The sequence below is a fragment of the Heteronotia binoei genome, chromosome 13 (genome assembly GCF_032191835.1).
Source record: "Heteronotia binoei isolate CCM8104 ecotype False Entrance Well chromosome 13, APGP_CSIRO_Hbin_v1, whole genome shotgun sequence".
Taxonomy (NCBI): Eukaryota; Metazoa; Chordata; class Lepidosauria; order Squamata; family Gekkonidae; genus Heteronotia; species Heteronotia binoei.
Genome location: NC_083235.1, coordinates 13,531,994 through 13,551,529, shown reverse-complemented (window position 1 = coordinate 13,551,529; position 19,536 = coordinate 13,531,994). Strand labels below are relative to the sequence as shown.

The following is a 19,536-nucleotide window of genomic DNA, read 5'->3' as shown; positions in this document are numbered from 1 at the left end:
GTCTTTCCTGACTCTTGGTTGAGATTACTTTCACAACGTTTTCACAGCAGACTTTTTACGGGGTGGTTTGCCGTTGCCTTCCCCAGTCATCTACACTTTCCCCCCAGCAAGCTGGGTCCTTATTTGACCTACCTCAGAAGGATGGAAGGCTGAGTCAACCTCGAACTGGCTACCTGAACCCAGCTTCCGCCGGGATCGAACTCCGGTCGTGAGCAGAGAGCTCGGACCGCAGTACTGCAGCTTTACCACTCTGTGCCATGGGGCTCTTATAAGGGTGCATACACAGCGCAAAAAGCCGACACGGATATTCCAGCTGATTTTGACCCTCCTTTCCAACAGGTGTTTGGGTTGCTAGCCGGACTCGTCATGGGCTATGATGCCTACACTATCATCCCGCAGCTAAGGAAGCAGCATGCATCAGTCCCAAACCCTGGTGAGTTTTTCCAGTTGAAGGAGATGGCGGGTCCTCGCGCATGGCTGTCCCTCGTTCCACCCCCTCACACATACGTCTGTCTGCTTCAGTCTCGCATCAGGGAGTGACGGTTCTGTTTCAGAAGTTTTTTTTAGGTTTTCAAAATAAGGTGGGGGGAGGTCTAAAGGGAAAAAAGGGGGGGAAAGCATACAATAAGTATTGTAAATAATTACTTATTGTATGGGGTTTTTTTTCTTTTTTCCCTTTTGACCTTCCCCCCCTTATCTGAAAACCTAGCAAAACTTTTGAAACGGAACCGTCACTCCCGATTATTGTAAATAAGTTTATATTTCTACTAAATAGCATATTTCTATTAAAATCTATGATCTATTCAGTCAACATATAAAATAAAATTTGCGTGTTACTCTAATAATCATCTACTAGCTTTATGTCTCTAACATAGTATCATCTTACTGTAGCTTTCATCCACCAATAAGGTTAATATCAATAAATTCATTTCATAGTTAATTCAAGAGTATGTCCATCTTCTCTTCCTATTATCTTATTCAGATTTCAGTCTCCTAACACTTTTAAGAATTATCAGGAGACAAACCTATAATCTCTCCTCACCTCTGGAAGGAAAACTTTCTCCAGTAGAACACGGCACTTGATCCCGAAAGATTCTACAAACCCTAAATCTCCTCACCTCCTTTAACATTCCATATTCTGTAAAACAGGGGTGGCCAATCTGGCTGAGGAGCCATGAGTGGCTCTTATTGTGTGGTTCTTGAAGCCTCCACTGCCTTGTTGGCCGGCTTGGAGAAGGCATTTCTCCCTTTAAGTCACTTCTCCAAGCCAAGCCAGCAGGTGGTATGGAGAATATATTTAAAGCTAAAGTTGCTTTCTTTCCACCTCTCCTTACCTTTCCCCATCTCTCTCCCTCCCTCCCTCCCTCCCTCCCTCCCTTCCTCCCTTCCTCCCTCCCTTCCTTCCTTCCTTCCTTCCTTCCTTCCTTCCTTCCTTCCTTCCTTCCTTCCTTCCTTCCTTCCTTCCTTCCTTCCTTCCTTCCTTCCTTCCTTCCTTGTCTTGTGGCTCTAAAACATCTGACATTTATTCTATGCGGCTCTTACATTAAGTAAGTTTGGCCACCCCTGCTCTAGAGATTACCTCCATGTTGTAGACGTATTTTTCTCTCTAGTAATTTGCTATTCTGGGGAAGTGACTGTTCTATTTGTGATTGCTTTGGGCTTTTTTGTGTAGCAGGAACTCCTTTGCATATTAGGCCTCACACCCCTGCTGTAGCCAATCTTCCAAGAGCTTACAGGAAGGGCCTTTTGGAGCCTATGAGTGATAGGCTTCGAGAGAGGCACCGGAGTTGTGGTGGAGCCTGCATTTCACATAGTAACCAGCTTAGGCCTTGGCTTTCAGGTTTCAGTTTATTTCAGTTTTTTGCAATCGAGTCACGGCTGACTCACACTGACCCCGCAGGGTTTTCAAGGCAAGAGACATTCAGAGGTGGTCGGCCATTGCCTGCTTCTGCGTAGTGACCCTGAGGTTCCCTGGTGGTCTCCCATCCAAAAATGACTGACCCTGCTTAGCTTCCAAGATGTGATGAGATCCAGCTAGCCTGGATTTTGTAGTAGTGTGTCCATCTCTCTCTTTATAGGAAACAGCTGGAATAGCATAAGAATATAACATAAGAACATAAGAGAAGCCCTGTTGGATCAGGCCAGTGGCCCATCCAGTCCAACACTCTGTGTCACATAAGAACATAAGAGAAGCCATGATGGATCAGGCCAGTGGCCCATCCAGTCCAACACTCTGTGTCACATAAGAACATAAGAGAAGCCATGTTGGATCAGGCCAGTGGCCCATCCAGTCCAACACTCTATGTCACATAAGAACATAAGAGAAGCCATGATGGATCAGGCCAGTGGCCCATCCAGTCCAACACTCTGTGTCACATAAGAACAGAAGAGAAGCCATGTTGGATCAGGCCAATGGCCCATCCAGTCCAACACTCTGTGTCACATAAGAACATAAGAGAAGCCATGTTGGATCAGGCCAGTGGCCCATCCAGTCCAACACTCTGTGTCACATAAGAACATAAGAGAAGCCATGATGGATCAGGCCAGTGGCCCATCCAGTCCAACACTCTGTGTCACATAAGAACAGAAGAGAAGCCATGTTGGATCAGGCCAATGGCCCATCCAGTCCAACACTCTGTGTCACATAAGAACAGAAGAGAAGCCCTGTTGGATCAGGCCAGTAGCCCATCCAGTCCAACACTCTGTGTCACATAAGAACATAAGAGAAGCCATGTTGGATCAGGCCAGTGGCCCATCCAGTCCAACACTCTGTGTCACATAAGAACAGAAGAGAAGCCATGTTGGATCAGGCCAATGGCCCATCCAGTCCAACACTCTGTGTCACATAAGAACAGAAGAGAAGCCCTGTTGGATCAGGCCAGTGGCCCATCCAGTCCAACACTCTGTGTCACATAAGAACATAAGAGAAGCCATGTTGGATCAGGCCAGTGGCCCATCCAGTCCAACACTCTGTGTCACATAAGAACATAAGAGAAGCTATGATAGATCAGGCCAATGGCCCATCCAGTCCAGCACTCTGTATCACATAAGAACATAAGAGAAGCCCTGTTGGATCAGGCCAATGGCCCATCCAGTCCAACACTCTGTGTCACACAGTGGCCAAAAAACCCAGGTGCTATCAGGAGGTCCACCAGTGGGGCCAGGACTACTAGAAGCCCTCCCACTGTTGCCCCCCCCCCAAGCACCAATAATTCAGAGCATCACTCCCCCAGACAGAGAGCCTTACTTAACGTTTCCTTTTGGTGTGTCCACTCCTCACAGACACTACAGGAGGGATCTGAGGCCGTCTCTACACTCCGATGAAACTCCGCACTGGACCCTTCACCTCTCACCTCCCGCTGCATCGACCCAAGGGAGACGTCCCCCAGTCTTTAAATTTCGAGCATCCCCGTTTCCATTGGGAGACCTACCGATCCTTCAAAGAGAATTTAATCCCCCTCTTCACTCGTCACCAACTTTGATCACCAGCTGCAGTTTCTTCTTTCCCACTGTGTCGGGGAAAGGGAAGGCACCTTACGGGAAACAACAGGGAACGTGGGAGGAGAGGAGGTTAGAGAATAAGCCCATTCAGTTTCCAGGACCTGGATGTGCCGCCTCTCCACACAGGTTGAGGTTCACAAGTTGTCCTCATGGGTGTTTGGTGGCTTTGGCCACCCTTACAATGCTGACAACTGAAGATGCTTCTGAGATATAAAGGGAAGATTATTTTTGTTGCGAAAACTTCACGTGAGGCTTAGAATGGTAGGCGAGCTTTTCTGCTTCTGGCAGATACGGGTGGGGAAATGGGACCCCTGGATTCTACCCCCAGTTCTAAGAGATGAGGCTGATGAGTGAAGGCGACGGCTGGGTTCAGCCTCATGACGCTGGCTAGGAACTGCTTTCTCTTTTGATGTGCTTCAGTTTCCCCCATTTAAAATGGGGAGAGGAGACTGGTATAAATAAATAAAAGTGGGGAATGAGACTGGTTGGTATAAAAAAATATGTCTATGCTGGGTGCTTATGTATATATTAAGTCTAGCTCTGGTTCATTCTAAAGCAGTGGTCCCCGACGTGGGTGCCATGGTACCTGCCAACACCTTTTCTGGTGCCTACTAAGTGTTTTTAGAAAGTGGGCATGGCCAGGTGAAGCTTTTGCCCACCGAGGCTTCTGATTGGCCATTGGAGATTTGATCAGCTGTGTGAATTTTTTAAAATATTGCTTTGGCAGTAGCTGCCACCACAGCATAAGAATCTTCACTGTATGACTGAAGGTAAGCAATGGCAGCCATTTTGTGGCCAGCTCCACCTCCTTTGGCAGCCATTTTGTGTCTGTGCCCGCCACATCATATCAGAATTCCAAAGGTGTGCCTGCAGGCTCCAAAAAACATTGGGGACCCTCATTCTAAAGCCTTCATTTGAGAGATCATTACTGTAAGGAATCAAGTGTGTGTAATTTTTCTAAATCTATTTTAAACGTTTGGAAGGGGCAAAAGTTTTCTCAGTAGCCCTTTTTTTTACATCCTATTTATATGAATCCCTTTTTAAGAGGGATGGATTTTTTTGTCATACCTTTTTTTACCAGTTGGAACGCCAGGTATCAGGGTTATGGGCAGACCTGCCTGAAAGCTGTAGTTTCAGGAATGCAAAAGAGGTGCTTGCAAAGATGCTCAAAACCATCCTTGGCGATACTTAGTGAATTCTCAGAGGCTGGAGGGCTTCTTGGATAAGATTTTCAGCAGTCAGGAGGTAGGACTTCCATGCCCTGATGAGCTGTTCCTCATTCTTCGGCATAATTAACAGGAAGGGAGTATTTTATACCACAAAAATAGGCTTTTTTCAGAATTATGGGTGATAACTATGCAAATTTATACAGGTCATGTTCTTAGGAAAGAATTTAGGTTACCAGGGCAGACTTCTGATCTTTTTAAAAAAATATTTCACTGTAGGGAGGGGGGATTGGGACATAAGCTGTTTTGTTCTAGGGAGACTGAGGCCACTGGACGGTCACTCCCTAGTAGGCCTTCTCCCACCCATCTGGATTAGGCCCAGAAGAAAGAAATGGGGAGGAAAGGAAAGTTGTGTCCAGTATCCCAAATAGCCATGCCACCGAACTCTCTGTCTATTGCTTTTATCCTGCCATCAGCTTCAATCTATGTGTGCTTTATGGACAAGATGGAATAAACCGATTTTGCAAAGTATCGTTTTGTGTTGGTCTTTAATGTACACTGGGTGTGAGCCAATTGGCTTTTCCAAAAAGGATAAAGCAAGCATCTAGCCCTCAGTGATGGATAGACTTGATCTTGTACATGGGAGCCCACATTGCCTCCCTTCACAGTGCTAACCATTTCCCCAGGGCCTCATCTTGGTCCCCTACGCCGGGGTTCCCCAATGTGACACCCACAGGTGCCGTGCCACTGTGCCCATCAGTACTTAACCTGGTGCCTGTTGAGCTTTTCAGAAAGTGGGCAGGGTCATTGTAAAGCAGGGTTGCCAGCCTCCAGGTGGGGCCTGGAGATCTGCTTTTAGAAATGATCTCCAGCTGACAGAGATCAGCTCCCCTGGAGAAAATGGCTGCTTTGAAGGGTGGGCTCTATGGCATTGGACCATGCTGAGGCCCCTCTCCCAGCTCCACCCCCAAAGTCTCCAGGTATTTAACAACACAGGCTTGGCAACCCTACCTCATTTGAATAAAATGCTGCAGCCATTGGAATATCAGGACTGGTGACACCCGAACTTTCCTTAATCAGGTTGGTTCTTGGTTCCATTTTCCCTTCAGGCTTTTCATTTTTTTCCCCTTCAGTCTCTTGATGCCCCCCTGCAGTCTTTCTTTTGTTTCGTTTGTAATCTCCCCCTTTCCCCCTCTGGCAGCCATTTTGAGTTTGGCTCTGGCTCTTGTGGTAGCCATTTTGCGAGCAGTGCTAAGCACCCTGTGACCATGGGCCGGGGGAGGGGGGCACTGCTTTATATCTTGAATAACCAAATGGTGGCCTGTAGCAGCACCAGAAATATACATATTTATTACAAAGTAAATTCAAATCAGATATTGACCCTGGTGATAGCCTCAGTTAAAATCAACAGTGACAACCCAAAATGACCATTGTTGGCCCTGACCAGACGCCCTGGCTATTACATCACCGTTGGCTCCTGGCTGCATTAAATTTTTCTGACCAAATGAGAAAGGTAAATGTTATGTACTGAATTAATGCCTAAGCTGAAGCAAACATCCATTGTAGGCCAGGATTCTGATGCCATTATGCTAGAATCTGATTGGCCATTATGCTAGAATCGGCCAATCGGGAAGTGAGGCATTTTGGAGGGAAATGCAAATGAAGGATCCAAGGGTGCAGTGGGATTGGTGAGTGCCTGCCTGAGGGGGTGTGGTTTTCTATGTTCTGACTATATATTTGTGCACTGCTAGTTGTGTGCTCAGTAAACACGTTCTTGTTGAAAAACTGACAGCCCACTTCAAGAGTAAATAATTGAACCATTACTATAGGTAAGTGTACCTGATCAGTGTAGCAAATTATCCAGAGTGAGGCTTCTGATTAATATCCATTTCTGCTTCCACCCCCCTTCTGTGAGATAGCAGCATCACTACAATTGGACACCATCTTGTTTTTAGAGAAGTGTAACGTACTGTTTTAAAATTTATTGTAATTATAATTTGTGAACTGCCCTGAACCCGATTTCAAGAAGGGCAGGCAAAAATTCAATTAAATAAGATCTTTGCCTTTGGCCACAGACAATAATTATTAGAAATGATGGTTGTATAAGAAATGATGGTGGTTTTGTAATGTCAGGAGCACAGCATATTTTCTGGGGGGGAAATGCTGGAACTCCCAAGAGGAAAATGAAGGAGAAACACAAAGGTGTCCCTCATGAACTTAAAAAAAAGGGGAGGGGAGTGTTGTTTGTTTTTTTAGAATTTTGTTTCCATGATTTGATTCTGCTGCGTTCCCCCAGGAAAAGAGCCCTGGTCAAGAGCCATTTTGTACTTTGTTTGACCACAGAGAAAGGCCAATGGGTTGAAATGTATATGATCAGGGTAAACAATGGTCATTTTTGGTTGTCACTGTTCGATTTTTGAGTTGATTTGATTCTTAACTGAGGTGATCACCAGGGCTAATGTCTGTTTTTTTTATTTGCTTTGTAATAAATACATGTGTATTTTTGTAGATCTGTCATCAATATTTAAGGTTTTCAACTTGACTAACAGAACTACTAGGCCTATACACTCAGATCTTCTTAACCTTCTTAATTCAGGTTGGGTTAAGTTCCCTCCCTTTTTTTGGTTCTATTTGTTTACAGCCCCTGAAGTAACTGTGCCTAGACTGATGTTGCAGCCTTAACAGATTAAGCCGTTATAAGCCTTTTTAAAAAGTGTCCCACAAATAAAAATGGTAGGAAATGGCTTTTTAAAAATTGGAAGTTATTTTAATATAGGAACTCCCAGGGTGACACCTTGTGCCCATATTCAACTGGGGGAGGAGGGAGCTGTTCCAGGAGGGGCATTTAACCATCCTTTGTCAGAGAGGTGGGGAATCCTTCCCCTAAGATGGTGACTACTGGGGTGATGCATGTACATCTTCTAAAACAGCAGAAAATAGGCCTTTTCCCCTTTAGAAATATGATTTGCATGCAAATATATGTAGATTTAAGTAGGGTTTTTTTTTGTAAAAGGAATTCTTTGCATATTAGGCCACACACTCCTGATGTAGCCAATCCTCCAAGAGCTTACAGGGCCCTTAGGAAAGGGCCTACTGTGAGTTCTTGGGGGACTGGTTACATCAGGAGTGTGTGGCCTGATATGCAAAGGAGTTCCTGATACAAAAAAAAGCCCTGGATTTAATTAACTGAGCTTTGGTTAGACTTTGGGAACAAAGTGAGGTATGGAGCATTGTGTTGAGTTTTGAGCACAACATTTTAAGAAGGATCTAGACAAGCTGGAACAGGTCCAGATGAGGGCAATGAAGATGGTGAGGGGGCTGGGGACCAAGTCCTATGAAGAAAGGTTGAAGGAGCTGGGCATGTTTAGCTTGGAGAGGAGGTGGCTGAGAGGTGATAGGATCGCCATCTTCAAGTACTTGAAGGGCTGTCATATAGAGGATGGTTTGGAATTGTTTTCTATGGCTCCGGAAGGTAGGACTAGAGCCAATGGGTTGAAATTAAATCAAAAGAGTTTCCAGCTCAACTTTTGGAAGAACTTCCTGACTGTTAGAGCGGTTCCTCATTGGAACAGGCTTCCTCAGGAGGTGTTGGGCTCTCCTTCCTTAGAGGTTTTTAAACAGGCTAGATGGCCATCTGACAGCAATGTGGATCCTGTGAATTTAGGGGGAGGTATTTGTGAGTTTCCTGCATTAAGCAGGGGGTTGGACTAGATGACCTTGGGGAACTCTTCCAACTCTATGATTCTATGAATGCTAACAACTTACCGTTGCCCTCTTTGTACAGTGCCACACCTTTTGAGTCATTGAATAAATCAATGGCTTCTCCCTATCCCAAATACACTGAGGGCAGAACTCGCACATGTTCTCACTCGCCCTCTGCTGGCTTATTCCTACCAATGTGTCACAATTCACTGAAACTAAAAGCTTTTTCATAATTTTTTTTTTATTTAAAGTTTGCTTAAATTAAAACCTTAATTAGAAAAAAAAACAATTTTGCATTTTTTTAAAAATTGCAAACATGAGAGATGCACAAGTTTGGGGATCCAAAGAAGGGGAGGGAATTCCAGTTGCATTCAGAGGACACTCAGTTGTGGGCTCTGCCCCGTAACAGACACCTTGTGCCCATATTCAACTGCGGGGGGTGGGGGGGAGCTGTTCCAGATGAGGATGGGCGTTCAACCCCACCCCACACACACGTACAAACATTTATATATTAAAACACGGCCAAACACCTTTATAGAGAAAAAAGCACCCCAAAAGCTTTAAACCATGCAACCTTGTTAACAGTCTAACATTAATAATGGCAACTTGAAAAACTGAGGGTCAAAAAGATCCTCTGGGAGACGTGGCGAAAGATGAGAGGTCACAGTGGACACGTCACGACCAAAGTTCAAGGGTTACCAGGTAAGAAGCTCATACAGTGCAGAAGTTAAAAGGCTCCATCAGTCTGAAGCAGGGATGCTCAACACAGTGCCCATGGGCGCCATGCTGCCTGTCAACACCCTTCCGGGCGCCCACTAAGTGTTTTGAGAAAGTGGAAGGGGCCAGTTGCCAAGCAAAGCTTTTGACTGGCCATTGGATATTTTTGGCTGTGCTGATTTTTAAAAACAGTGCTGTGGTGGCAGCTGCCACCATAGCACAAGGATCTTCACTGCGGGACTGAAGGTAAACTGTGGCAGCCATTTTGTGGCTGCACCCCCCCCCCCCACACACACTGTATCAGAATTCCAAAGGTGCCCACAGGATTAAAAAGGTTGAGGACCCCTGCTCTGAAGGTTCAAGAGGAAAGGATTAATCAGTGTTCAAAAGGTCACAGTTGAAAGGTCAAAAAGGCCACAATGGAGAAATAAACACAACTCAGGTCCAAACCACCACCACAGATACGAGTTCAGTATTCTTCCCGGGAAAGTTTATGTCTAAAGATCAAAGGTCACCATGAAAAAAATGCCAGCACTCAAGTGTCCCTGAGGAAAAGGTTAGAAGATTTTCAGTGGTGTTGTGAAGAGGTCACTATTGGAGGTTACCTGGCAACTAGTCATGAGTCAAAGGTGAGAGTGGAAGAAGCAAAAGTCACGAGTTCCGGACTCAGTTTCAGCAGCACCCCCATAGAAAGTCAACACTTAGCGGTTCGATAAACTCAAAGTCCTGAGTTCACAGTGGGATCATCATAGCCAAAGTCTCAAAGATGGAACGTTTATGCCACAACACAGTTCTTGTCCCGGACACGTAGTCTTCGGCGCTGCTGTTTCCGCAAAGAGTCAGTGGGTGGCATGGTCTCTGTGGGGTTAGCCCCGCCTCGTAGGTGTGGGGGCAGGGGAATAGGCTCTCCCAAAAAGTAGCCTTCCTCCTCCGAGGAGGAATCAGAAGAGTCAGAGGAGCTGAAATCCCATCCCCGGGGAGGGTAGCGGTGATGCCAGGCAGGAAAAGCTCCCTCAGAAGCTGAATAGGAGAGACTATTTCCCCTGCGCTGCCCTGCCCCCTTTCTGGGTCTCCATCCCTGGCCCCCCAGATTAAGCGAATTGTCAGAAGTGGAACGGAGGTGTTGCCGGCTAGCCCCTCCATTCTGAAGCAGCTGGGGGTTCAGGGTGGGCTGCTCAGGGCAGGAAGGGCTTGGCTCTCCAGAGACGAGAGGTTCCCGGAAGCTCACCCGTGGGGCTCCTGACCGGGCAAAGCTCTCCACCCCTAGCTCGCTTCCCTTGCTGCATCGCGACTGGCCAGGTGCTTGGAGTTTGGATGCTGAACTGCAACTCCAATCCGGGATTTTGGAAGGGGGCATCCCCAACTCTGGCATGGAATGGCGCAAAGGAGAGGCTCGCTGGAAACGAGGCCGGATCTCAGTGCCTGTGGGAGAGAGAAAAGTGTTAGAGCAGGGGTTCCCAACACAGGGTGACTGTGGTGCCCGACACCATTTTTTCCAGGCAAAGCTAGGTGGGGCTTTTGCCTACTCAGGCTCCTGATTGGCTCTGCAGATTTTTATAGACATTACTTCAGCAGCAGCTGCCCCCACAGCATAAGAATCTTCACTGTGTGAATGAAGCTGTGGCAGCCATTTTGTGGCAGCACGTGCCACACTGTGACTGATTCCTCACTGGCATTTGCTCTGCCCCTGGACTTCTTGCGCCAGCTCAATGGATTCCCCACTAGTTGATCTGCTGGTGTCTCTTGCTTCGCGGCGCCTTCCCATTACTGTCGCGGCAACAGGATGCTGGGTTTTTTGGCGTTTCAGTTGCCATGATGGGAATGGGAAGGGGCCACGAAGCAAGAGGCGCCGCAGAGCGATTGGTGGAGAATCGATGGCCTGAGTCAACATGAAAAGCCTTAGGGCGGAGCAAGTGCGATGGCGAATTAGTGTATGAACATTCTTTTTTTTTTTAATTTTTTTTTAAATTTAAAAAAAACTTTTTTAAAAAAAAAGGAATGTTAACACAACATGGTACTCCAAAAGGGCCTGCAGGCTCAAAGGAATGTTCACACAACATGGTACTCCAAAAGGGCCTGCAGGCTCAAAAATGTTCGGTTTCCAGGGAGACCCAGAACCCAAACCAGAGGGAATTCCTCAGTTAACCCCATAGACAGGCCCGGCGCTAGGGGTTTTGCCGCTCCAGGCAGACCCCTGCACCGTGCCCTCCCCTTCAAGCTCCCTTAACAAAGTTTATTTCGCGTGTGGTGCAATGACATCACTAGTGATATCACTGCGCAGGGTGGCTAGTGGGGGGGAGAGAATGATGGGCGGTGCGCAAGCGTGCTGCCACGCCACTGCTTTCCCCCTGCACTACGCTCTTCAGAGACTTTCTTGGAAGCCTCTGAAGAGCACGGCGGCCACTTTTGGGTTGAAAGCGGTCAGGCGGTGCTAAAACACCACACTCTTCAGAGGCTTCTAAGGAAGCCTCCAAAGAGCGCAGCGGCTGAGCAGCGCCTTCCCAGGAAAGGGCAAGGGGAGTAAGGGGGCACCTCCTGGCGCCCCCAGGTGGGGTAGCACCCTAGGCAGCCACCTACTCCCACCCACCGGCCCTGCCCATAGATCTATGATCACCAAGCAATCTGGATTTTCTCCCCAATTCACCATCGTCTTCAGCTTTACTTTACCTGTGCCTTGCTCCTGTTGAGTGGCTGGTGGAGGGCAGGTTGAAGTTCCCCGGGAGGTGCATTTCACAGGCTCCTTGTCACTTTGGCTGCAGCCCGAACCGTTGCTCTCCTGATCCGAGAGCTCCTTTGTCTCCGTGGGCATCTCCTCCCCGGGCAAGCCGCTCCAGCTCCTTCGGATTCTGGGGGTCGAGTGAGACGGCGCAGGCTGCCCTCCGAACGAAATGGAGCGGGCGACATGGGAGGACGGCGGGCGCTGGGCCTGAACCCGCCGCTGCTGCCAGCTGACCCGGCGAGAATCCTGGGAGCGGGCGCTCTGGAAGGCCGAGTCGCAGGAGTCCGAGCCGTTCGGGTCTTCGCCCAGGCTGCAAGCCCGAGAGCAGAAGATCTGGCCCTGCTTGGGCAGGAAGGGCTTTCCCAGCAGCGGTTGGTGGCAGCGGGAGCAACTGAAACAGGTGTCGGTAGCATGCCAGTGCTGGCCTTCATAGGTCATCTGGCCCTGGTCAATGCCTGGAAAGGAGGGACAAGCCAAGACATTCAAGAGCAGGGGTGTCAAACATGCAGCCCAGGGGCCAAATCAGCCCCCTGAGCAACTGGCTCTTGTCTGCTTCCTTCCCCCCCCCTCTTGCTTCCTTCTACATCACAGCTTGCTTTGCAAGGCTTGCTCAATCGCACAGGAGCTACAGAGCAAAACCTCTATTTTCTCTATTGGCTGAGTCTCCTCCCCCTCCTGGTCCCCTGGGGAGGGAGGGTAAGAGCCAGAACTTCCTTTGCCCAGTTCCCTGGATCCCATGGGAGAGATACAAAGAAAGCACCTTTAAGACCAACACGTGCTAATATTTGAAGCATGTTGTAAGTTTTTTTTTTTTTTAAATCATGTTTGTGTCCTTTTAAAAGTTTATATCTGTGCTACCTAATCTTAAATAGGTACACATACGGTCTGGCCCAACATGGCCCAGCCCAACAAGGTCTCATTTATGTCAGATCCAGCCCACATAACGAATGAGTTTGACACCCCTGTTCAAGAGAGTCTGAGAGACTTGGGAATGTTCAGTCTGGAGAAGAGGGGGTGGGGGGACATGGCTGCTCTCGTGAAGTATTTGAAGGGCTTTCGCTTAGAGGAGGGCAAGGAGCCGCTCCTGTTGGCACCAGAGGAGAGGACTCGCAATCATGGGTTTATATTACAGGCAGAAAGGTACTGGCTAGGTATTATGAAAGAAGCGTTTACATTAATAAGGGTGCTTTCACACATGCTTAATAAGGGGTGGTCAAACTGTGGCTTGGGAGCCACATGTGGCTGTTTTACACATATTGTGCTGCTCTCTAAGACCCCACTACCCCATCCCGGAGATGGCATTTCTCTTTTTAAAACACTTCTCCAAGCTGAGCCATCCTGCAGTTTGGAAAAATGAATATAAAGTGAAAGTTGCTTTCCTCCCACCTCTCTCTTCCTCCCCCGTCTATTTGCCAGCCTGCTTGCCTGCCTTTCCTCCTTGTGGCTCTCAAACGTTTGACGTTCATTCTATGTGGCTCTGATGTTAAGCAAGTTTGGCCACCCCTGTGCTAAATAAAGCAGTTTCAATCCACTTCCATGGCTGTCTGCGAGTGCAGTTTGCACAATAAAATCTAGTTGAAAAGTACATTGGAAGTGCATTATTTAGTGTGTGTGAATGCACCCTAAAAGTAGTTCAACTGTTAAATCGGCGGCCTAGGGAGGTGGTGAGCAGTGTTCCCTCTAAGCTGAGTTAGTGTGAGTTAGCTCACAATTTTTCAGGCACCAGCTCACACATTTTTGTCTTAGCTCAGGAAGGAGGGCCCCAGAACAAACTAATTTAAGCAGTAGCTCACAAAGTAGAATTTTTGCTCACAAGACTCCACAGCTGAGAGGGAGCATGAGTGGTGAGCTCCCCCTCATTGGCAGTCCCGGAGCAGCGGCTGGACAAACAGACACCCTGTGAGGTGGGTGGGGCTGAGAGAGCTATGACAGAAGCTGCCCTTTCAAGGACAACTCTGCGAGAGCTATGGCTAACCCAAGGCCATTCCAGCAGCTGCAAGTGAGGAGTGGGGAATAGAACCCGGTTCTCCCAGATAAGAGTCCGCACGTTTCACCACTACACCAAACTGGCTCTCAAAGTCTCTGCAAAGACCACTCCAACCTCTGACCTCCAATCCTCAATCCCCTGGCCCAGAGAATGTGCCTTCTTACCGATGTGCTCCCCACAGGCATCACAGTACTCTGCATAAAGGCTCTCATAGCAGCGGCAGCAGTACGGGCGGCTCTGGCGCATGATGTACCGTTGTCCGCCCAGCGCCTCCTCACACTCAAAGCAGCAGAAGTGGCGCATGTGCCAGTGGCGCCCCTCGGCCTCAGTACACTCATCTGCAAAGATTATCTGACAAATCAAAAATAAAAGTAAAAAAAAAATTAAAAAGAAGAAGACTGCAGATTTATATCCCGCCCTTCTCTCTGAATCAGAGACTCAGAGCAGCTCACAATCTCCTATATCTTCTCCCCCCACAACAGACACCCAGTGAGGTGGGTGGGGCTGAGAGGGCTCTCACAGCAGCTGCCCTTTCAAGGACAACCTCTGCCGGAGCTATGGCTGACCCAAGACCATTCCAGCAGGTGCAAGTGGAGGAGTGGGGAATCAAACCCGGTTCTCTCAGATTCACACAGTTAAGAAGAAGATGATGATGATATTGGATTTATATCCCACCCTCCACTCCGAAGAGTCTCAGAGTGGCTCACAATCTCCTTTCCCTTCCTCCCCCACAACAGACTCCCTGTGAGGTGGGTGGAGCTGAGAGGACTCTCACAGCAGCTGCCCTTTCAAGGACAACCTCTGCCAGAGCTATGGCTGACCCAAGGCCATTCCAGCAGGTGCAAGTGGAGGAGTGGGGAATCAAACCCGGTTCTCCCAGATAAGAGTCCGCACACTTAACCACTACACCAAACTGGCTCTTAAAGATCAGCAAAGGGGAGGAGAGGGGAATACATGACTTGGAAAGTTTGGGTAGGGGGAGTGTTAGGCAGGGGCTGGGAGAGAAGCACATGATGGCAGGACTGGGGGACGTATGAGGCAACAGGAGGGGTGGGGAGGAGAAAGAGCCAGAGGGAGAGAAAACAAAGAATTTTTTTTAAAAAATTAAGGATCAGCCGAGAAGAAGAAATTGGATTTATACTCCGCCCTTCACCTGGAGTCTCAGAGCGGCTTACAATCACCTCCTCTGTCCTCTCTACAGAACAGACACCTTGTGAGAGAGCTCTGAGAGAATTGCTCTTGAGATAACAGCTCTGAGAGGACTGCGGCTGGCCCAAGGTCACTGCTGCATGTGGAAAAGTAGGGAATCAAACCCAGTTCTCCCAGAATAGAATCCATGCACTTAACCTCTACACCAGCGGTGGCCAAACTTGCTTAATGTAAGAGCCACATAGAATAAATATCAGATGTCTGAAAGTCACAAGACATGAACATCAAATGTTTGAGGGAAGGAAGGAAGGAAATAGGTGAGGGAGGAAAAGACAGGTGGAAATAAAGCAACTTTAACTTAAAATGCATTCTCCAAGCCACCAGCTAGCTTGGCTTGGAGAAGTGATTTAAAGAAACAAATGCCTTCCCAAACCAGCCCATGGGGTGACGGGGGCTTCAAGAGCCATGCAAAATAGCGGAGGGACGGTGTCTCAATGGTAGAGCATCTGCTTGGTAAGGAGAAGGTTCCAGGTTCAATCCCCGGCACCTCCAACTAAAAAGGGTCCAGGCATGAAAAACCTCAGCTTGAGACCCTGGAGAGCCGCTGCCAGTCTGAGTAGACAATACTGACTTTGATGGACCAAGGGTCTGATTCAGTAGAAGGCAGCTTCATATGCTCATATGTGTGAAAGAGCCACATGTGGCTCCCGAGCCACAGTTTGGCCACCCCTGCTTTACACCAAACTGGCTCTTTCCAGTCACCTCTCCAAGGGGAGGCGATGGGAATAGATGACTGGGAAAGTTTGGAAGGGGAGGAACAAGTGTGAGAGAAGGGGGGGGGAGAGAGAGTTTGTGGTAGGAGTGCAACAGAAGGGAGTGGAGAGGAGACAAAGAGGGGGGGAGACACACAAAAAGGCTTTTAAAACATTAAGAAGAAGACAGTAGATTTATATCCTGCCCTTCTCTCTGAATCAGAGACTCAGAGCAGCTTAAAAAAGGTCAAGGTAGTCCCCTGTGCAAGCACCAGTCATTTTCGACTCTGGGGTGACGTTGCTTTCACAACGTTTTCATGGCAGACTTTTTACAGGGTGGTTTGCCATTGCCTTCCCCAGTCATCTGCCAGAGAGCCGGTTTGGTGTAGTGGTTAAGTGTGCGGACTCTTATCTGGGAGAACTGGGTTTGATTCCCCACTCCTCCACTTGTACCTGCTGGAATGGCCTTGGGTCAGCCATAGCTCTGGCAGAGGTTGTCCTTGAAAGGGCAGCTGCTGTGAGAGCCCTCTCCAGCCCCACCCACCTCACAGGGTGTCTGTTGTGGGGGAGGAAGGTAAAGGAGATTGTGAGCCGCTCTGAGACTCTTCGGAGTGGAGGGCGGGATATAAATCCAACATCATCTTCTTCATCATCATCTACACTACATACAAGCTGGGTACTCATTTTACCGACCTCAGAAGGATGGAAGGCTGAGTCAACCTGGAACCGGCTACCTGAACCAGCTTCCACTGGGATTGAACTCAGGTTGTGAGCAGAGGGCTTTGACTGCAGTACTGCAGCTTTACCGCTCTGCGCCACGGGATTTACAGAGCAGCTTATAATCTCCTTTACCTTCCTCCCCCACAGCAAACACCCTGTGAGGCAGGCAGGACTGAGAGAGCTCTCCCAGAAGCTGCCCTTTCAACGACAACTCCTGCAAGAGCTATGGCTGACCCGAGGCCATTCCAGCAGCTGCAAGTAGAGAAGTGGGGAATCAAACCTGGTTCTCCCAAATAAGAGTCCACGCACTTCACCACTGCACCAAACTGGTGCAGTGTCACTTAAGGAAGGTGACGAGAATACATGACAAGGAAGGCTTGGAAGAGGAGGAACAAGTGTGAAGGAAGGGCTGGTAGGAAGAGCGCAGAGGTCAGTGAGACAGGACGGGGTGGAGAGGAGGCAGAGCAAGAGGGGAGAAAGTGGGAGGGGCAACAGGATGAATGGGATTCCCCCCACACACACACATTGCAAGTCCTCCTGGAGAACAATCGCAGGCAGGGGTGGAATTCTAGCAGGAGCTCCTTTGCATATTAGGCCACACACCCCTGTTGTAGCCAATCCTCTAAGAGCTTACAAAAAAGAGCCTTGTAAGCTCCAGGAGGACTGGCTACATCAGGGGTGTGTGGCCTAATATGCAAAGGAGCCCCTGCTAGAATTCCAACCCTAATTCCCAGGCATGAGCCCTCACCTCGTCACAGGCCTCGCAACGCGGTTTGAGACGCTCGGCGTGATGCCGCCCACAGTAGATCTTGCCATCCTGGTAGAAGTAGATGAGGTCGACAAGGAGCTCCCGGCAGGTACTGCAGACGAAGCACTGCGGGTGCCAGCAGGCCCCGTGCCCGGCTCGGCTGGCAAAGACCGCGATGTCCCCGCCGCATATCTGCTTCCCGCACTGCCAAGGAAAGAAGACCGACCCTTAGTACTTGCACGCTTCGGCAAAATGCTTCAAACGCGACGCTAATACGCTCCTGGTAATGCCGAAGGACAACCCTGCAAGGTAGGCCAGGATTACTGTTGCCCAAGAAAGGCGGCTTGGGGCCTCTCCGATCGTCTTTGATGCCATAAATGCGCTTTTGCCATAGAAGAGCCAGGCAGCATTCCTCAAAGCTGCTGTTCTGTCATGGAGAGCCAATATTTCCCCCTGTGCTTACACCACAGCATTTAGGGGGCGGGGCTCCGAGTGTGACTGAGGGTTCTCTCTTGATCTGCTGCAAAAAACATAGTTGTCTTATTGATTAATGCTGTGAAACATTTGTTCGTTACTTACCTGCCCCCCCCCCAAAACCCACTGGCATGTCATCAAACATTTTGGCAGGGCTTTTTTTTTTTGTAGAGGAACTCCTTTGCGTATTAGGCCACACACCCCTGATGTAGCCAATCCTCCTGGAGCTTACAGGGCTCTTAGCTCAGGGCCTACTGTAAGCTCCAGGAGGATTGGCTACATCTGGGGTGTGTGGCATAATATGCAAAGGAGTTCCTGCTATAAAAGAAGCCCTGCATTTTGGAATGAGTTGACTGCAGCGGGGCGGGGGGGGGCAGGGAATGCGCAGTTCTCCCTTCCCAAAAGTATATGCAGTATAAGGCCTGGGACCTGCCTACCTTCGGGACCGCCTCTCCCCATATGTGCCCCAAAGAGCACTCCGTTTGGGGTCTCAAAACCGCCTGAAGATCCCCGGACCGAAAGAGGCTCGACTGTACATCACCAGAGCCGGAACGTTCTCAGTAATAGCTCCTGCTTTGTGGAATGCCCTCCCTGAAAACATCAGGGCCCCGAGGGACCCGCCACAGTTCCGCAAGGCCTGTAAAACCTAATTATTTAAACTAGCTTTTAACGGTTGAAGGGAAGTAGCTATTAATCCGCGGCACCGATAATCCCGCTGAATCATCTTAACTGAATCAGGAACGTCAGAGTAATCAGAAACGCACATCTCGGTCTTAATGACTGTAAACTGTATGAATGATTTTATTGTGTCTTTTGTTTTTGTTTTTTTAATGTTTTATGCGGTTTAATCCATCGTCGTTAGCTGCCCTGAGCCCGTCAGGGGAGGGCGGGATATAAATCTGATCAAATAAATAAACAAACAAACGAATCAAGGTGGTGAGACACCTGGAATAGTACGAACATTAGGTAGGTTGAAATCCGGGCGGGCGGGATATAAATCTGATCAAATAAATAAATAAGCAAGCAACCAAGCGGTCAAGGGGGTGAGGCGCCTGGAATAGTACGAACATTAGGTAGGTTGAAATCCGGGCGGGCGGATGGGGAGGAGGCGGGCGGGGTGAGAGAGCCAGTTTGGTGTAGTGGTGAAGTGCGTGGACTCCAGTCTGGGAGAACCGGGTTTGATTCCCCACTCCTCCACTTGCACCTGCTGGAATGGCCTTGGGTCAGCCATAGCTCTGGCAGAGGTTGTCCTTGAAAGGGCAGTTTCTGGGAGAGCCCTCTCAGCCCCGCTCAGCTCACAGGGTGTCTGTTGTGGGGGGAGAAGATATAGGAGATTGTAAGCCGCTCTTGAGTCTCTGATTCAGAGAGAAGGGCTGGGTATAAATCTGCAATTCTTCTATTCTTCTTCTTCTGGGGTGACCTTGGCCCACCTGTCCTTTCTATACTCCCTCACAGGATTGGTGGTCGAAATTGCCATCCAGTCACAGCCGACTTATGGTGACCCTGTAGTGTTTCCAAGGCAAGAAACATTCAGGGAGAGTTTGCCATTGCCTGTTCTCTGTGTAGCAACCCTGGACTTCCTTGGTGGTTTCCTAAAATGCTGGCTGCCGACTTCAAGCTACGGTCGGACAGTTCCTTGAACTGTAGTCCCTGAAGCAAGCAGCAGAGAGTGCAGGTGCCCAATTACATTCAAAAAGTAACAGAGGGGTTCTCTGGGGCAAAGTTATCGCTACTTCCACAATTATCGCCAGGGCTTTTTTTGTAGCAGGAACTGCTTTGCATATTAGACCACATCCCCACGATGCAGCCAAACCTCCAAGGGCTTACGGGGTTCTCACAGGGCCTACTGTAAGCAGACTCAGGGCTAAGGGTTCTTGCACCCCTAGGCCGCGGCTGTTTCT

At 48.8% G+C, this 19,536-nt stretch overlaps 2 protein-coding genes across 4 annotated transcripts in view; one reads left to right on the top strand and one right to left on the bottom strand.

Annotated features, from left to right (window-relative positions):
- Positions 1 to 540, top strand: part of PLP2 (proteolipid protein 2) — a 31,939-nt gene extending 31,399 nt beyond the window's left edge. Inside the window, exon 4 of the mRNA XM_060253264.1 lies at positions 340 to 540. Coding sequence (XP_060109247.1) covers positions 340 to 540 — 201 coding nt within the window. The remainder of the gene's footprint in view (positions 1 to 339) is intronic.
- An 8,052-nt stretch (positions 541 to 8,592) lies between these two features.
- PRICKLE3 (prickle planar cell polarity protein 3) overlaps positions 8,593 to 19,536 on the bottom strand; it is a 70,730-nt gene continuing 59,786 nt past the window's right edge. For all 3 annotated transcript variants that reach the window (XM_060252748.1, XM_060252750.1, XM_060252749.1), the window contains 4 exons: positions 17,162 to 17,365; positions 13,957 to 14,143; positions 11,754 to 12,260; positions 8,593 to 10,508 (listed from right to left, as the gene is read on the bottom strand). In XM_060252748.1, the coding sequence (XP_060108731.1) occupies positions 9,862 to 10,508; positions 11,754 to 12,260; positions 13,957 to 14,143; positions 17,162 to 17,365 (1,545 nt within the window). In that variant the 3' untranslated portion in view covers positions 8,593 to 9,861. The remainder of the gene's footprint in view (positions 10,509 to 11,753; positions 12,261 to 13,956; positions 14,144 to 17,161; positions 17,366 to 19,536) is intronic.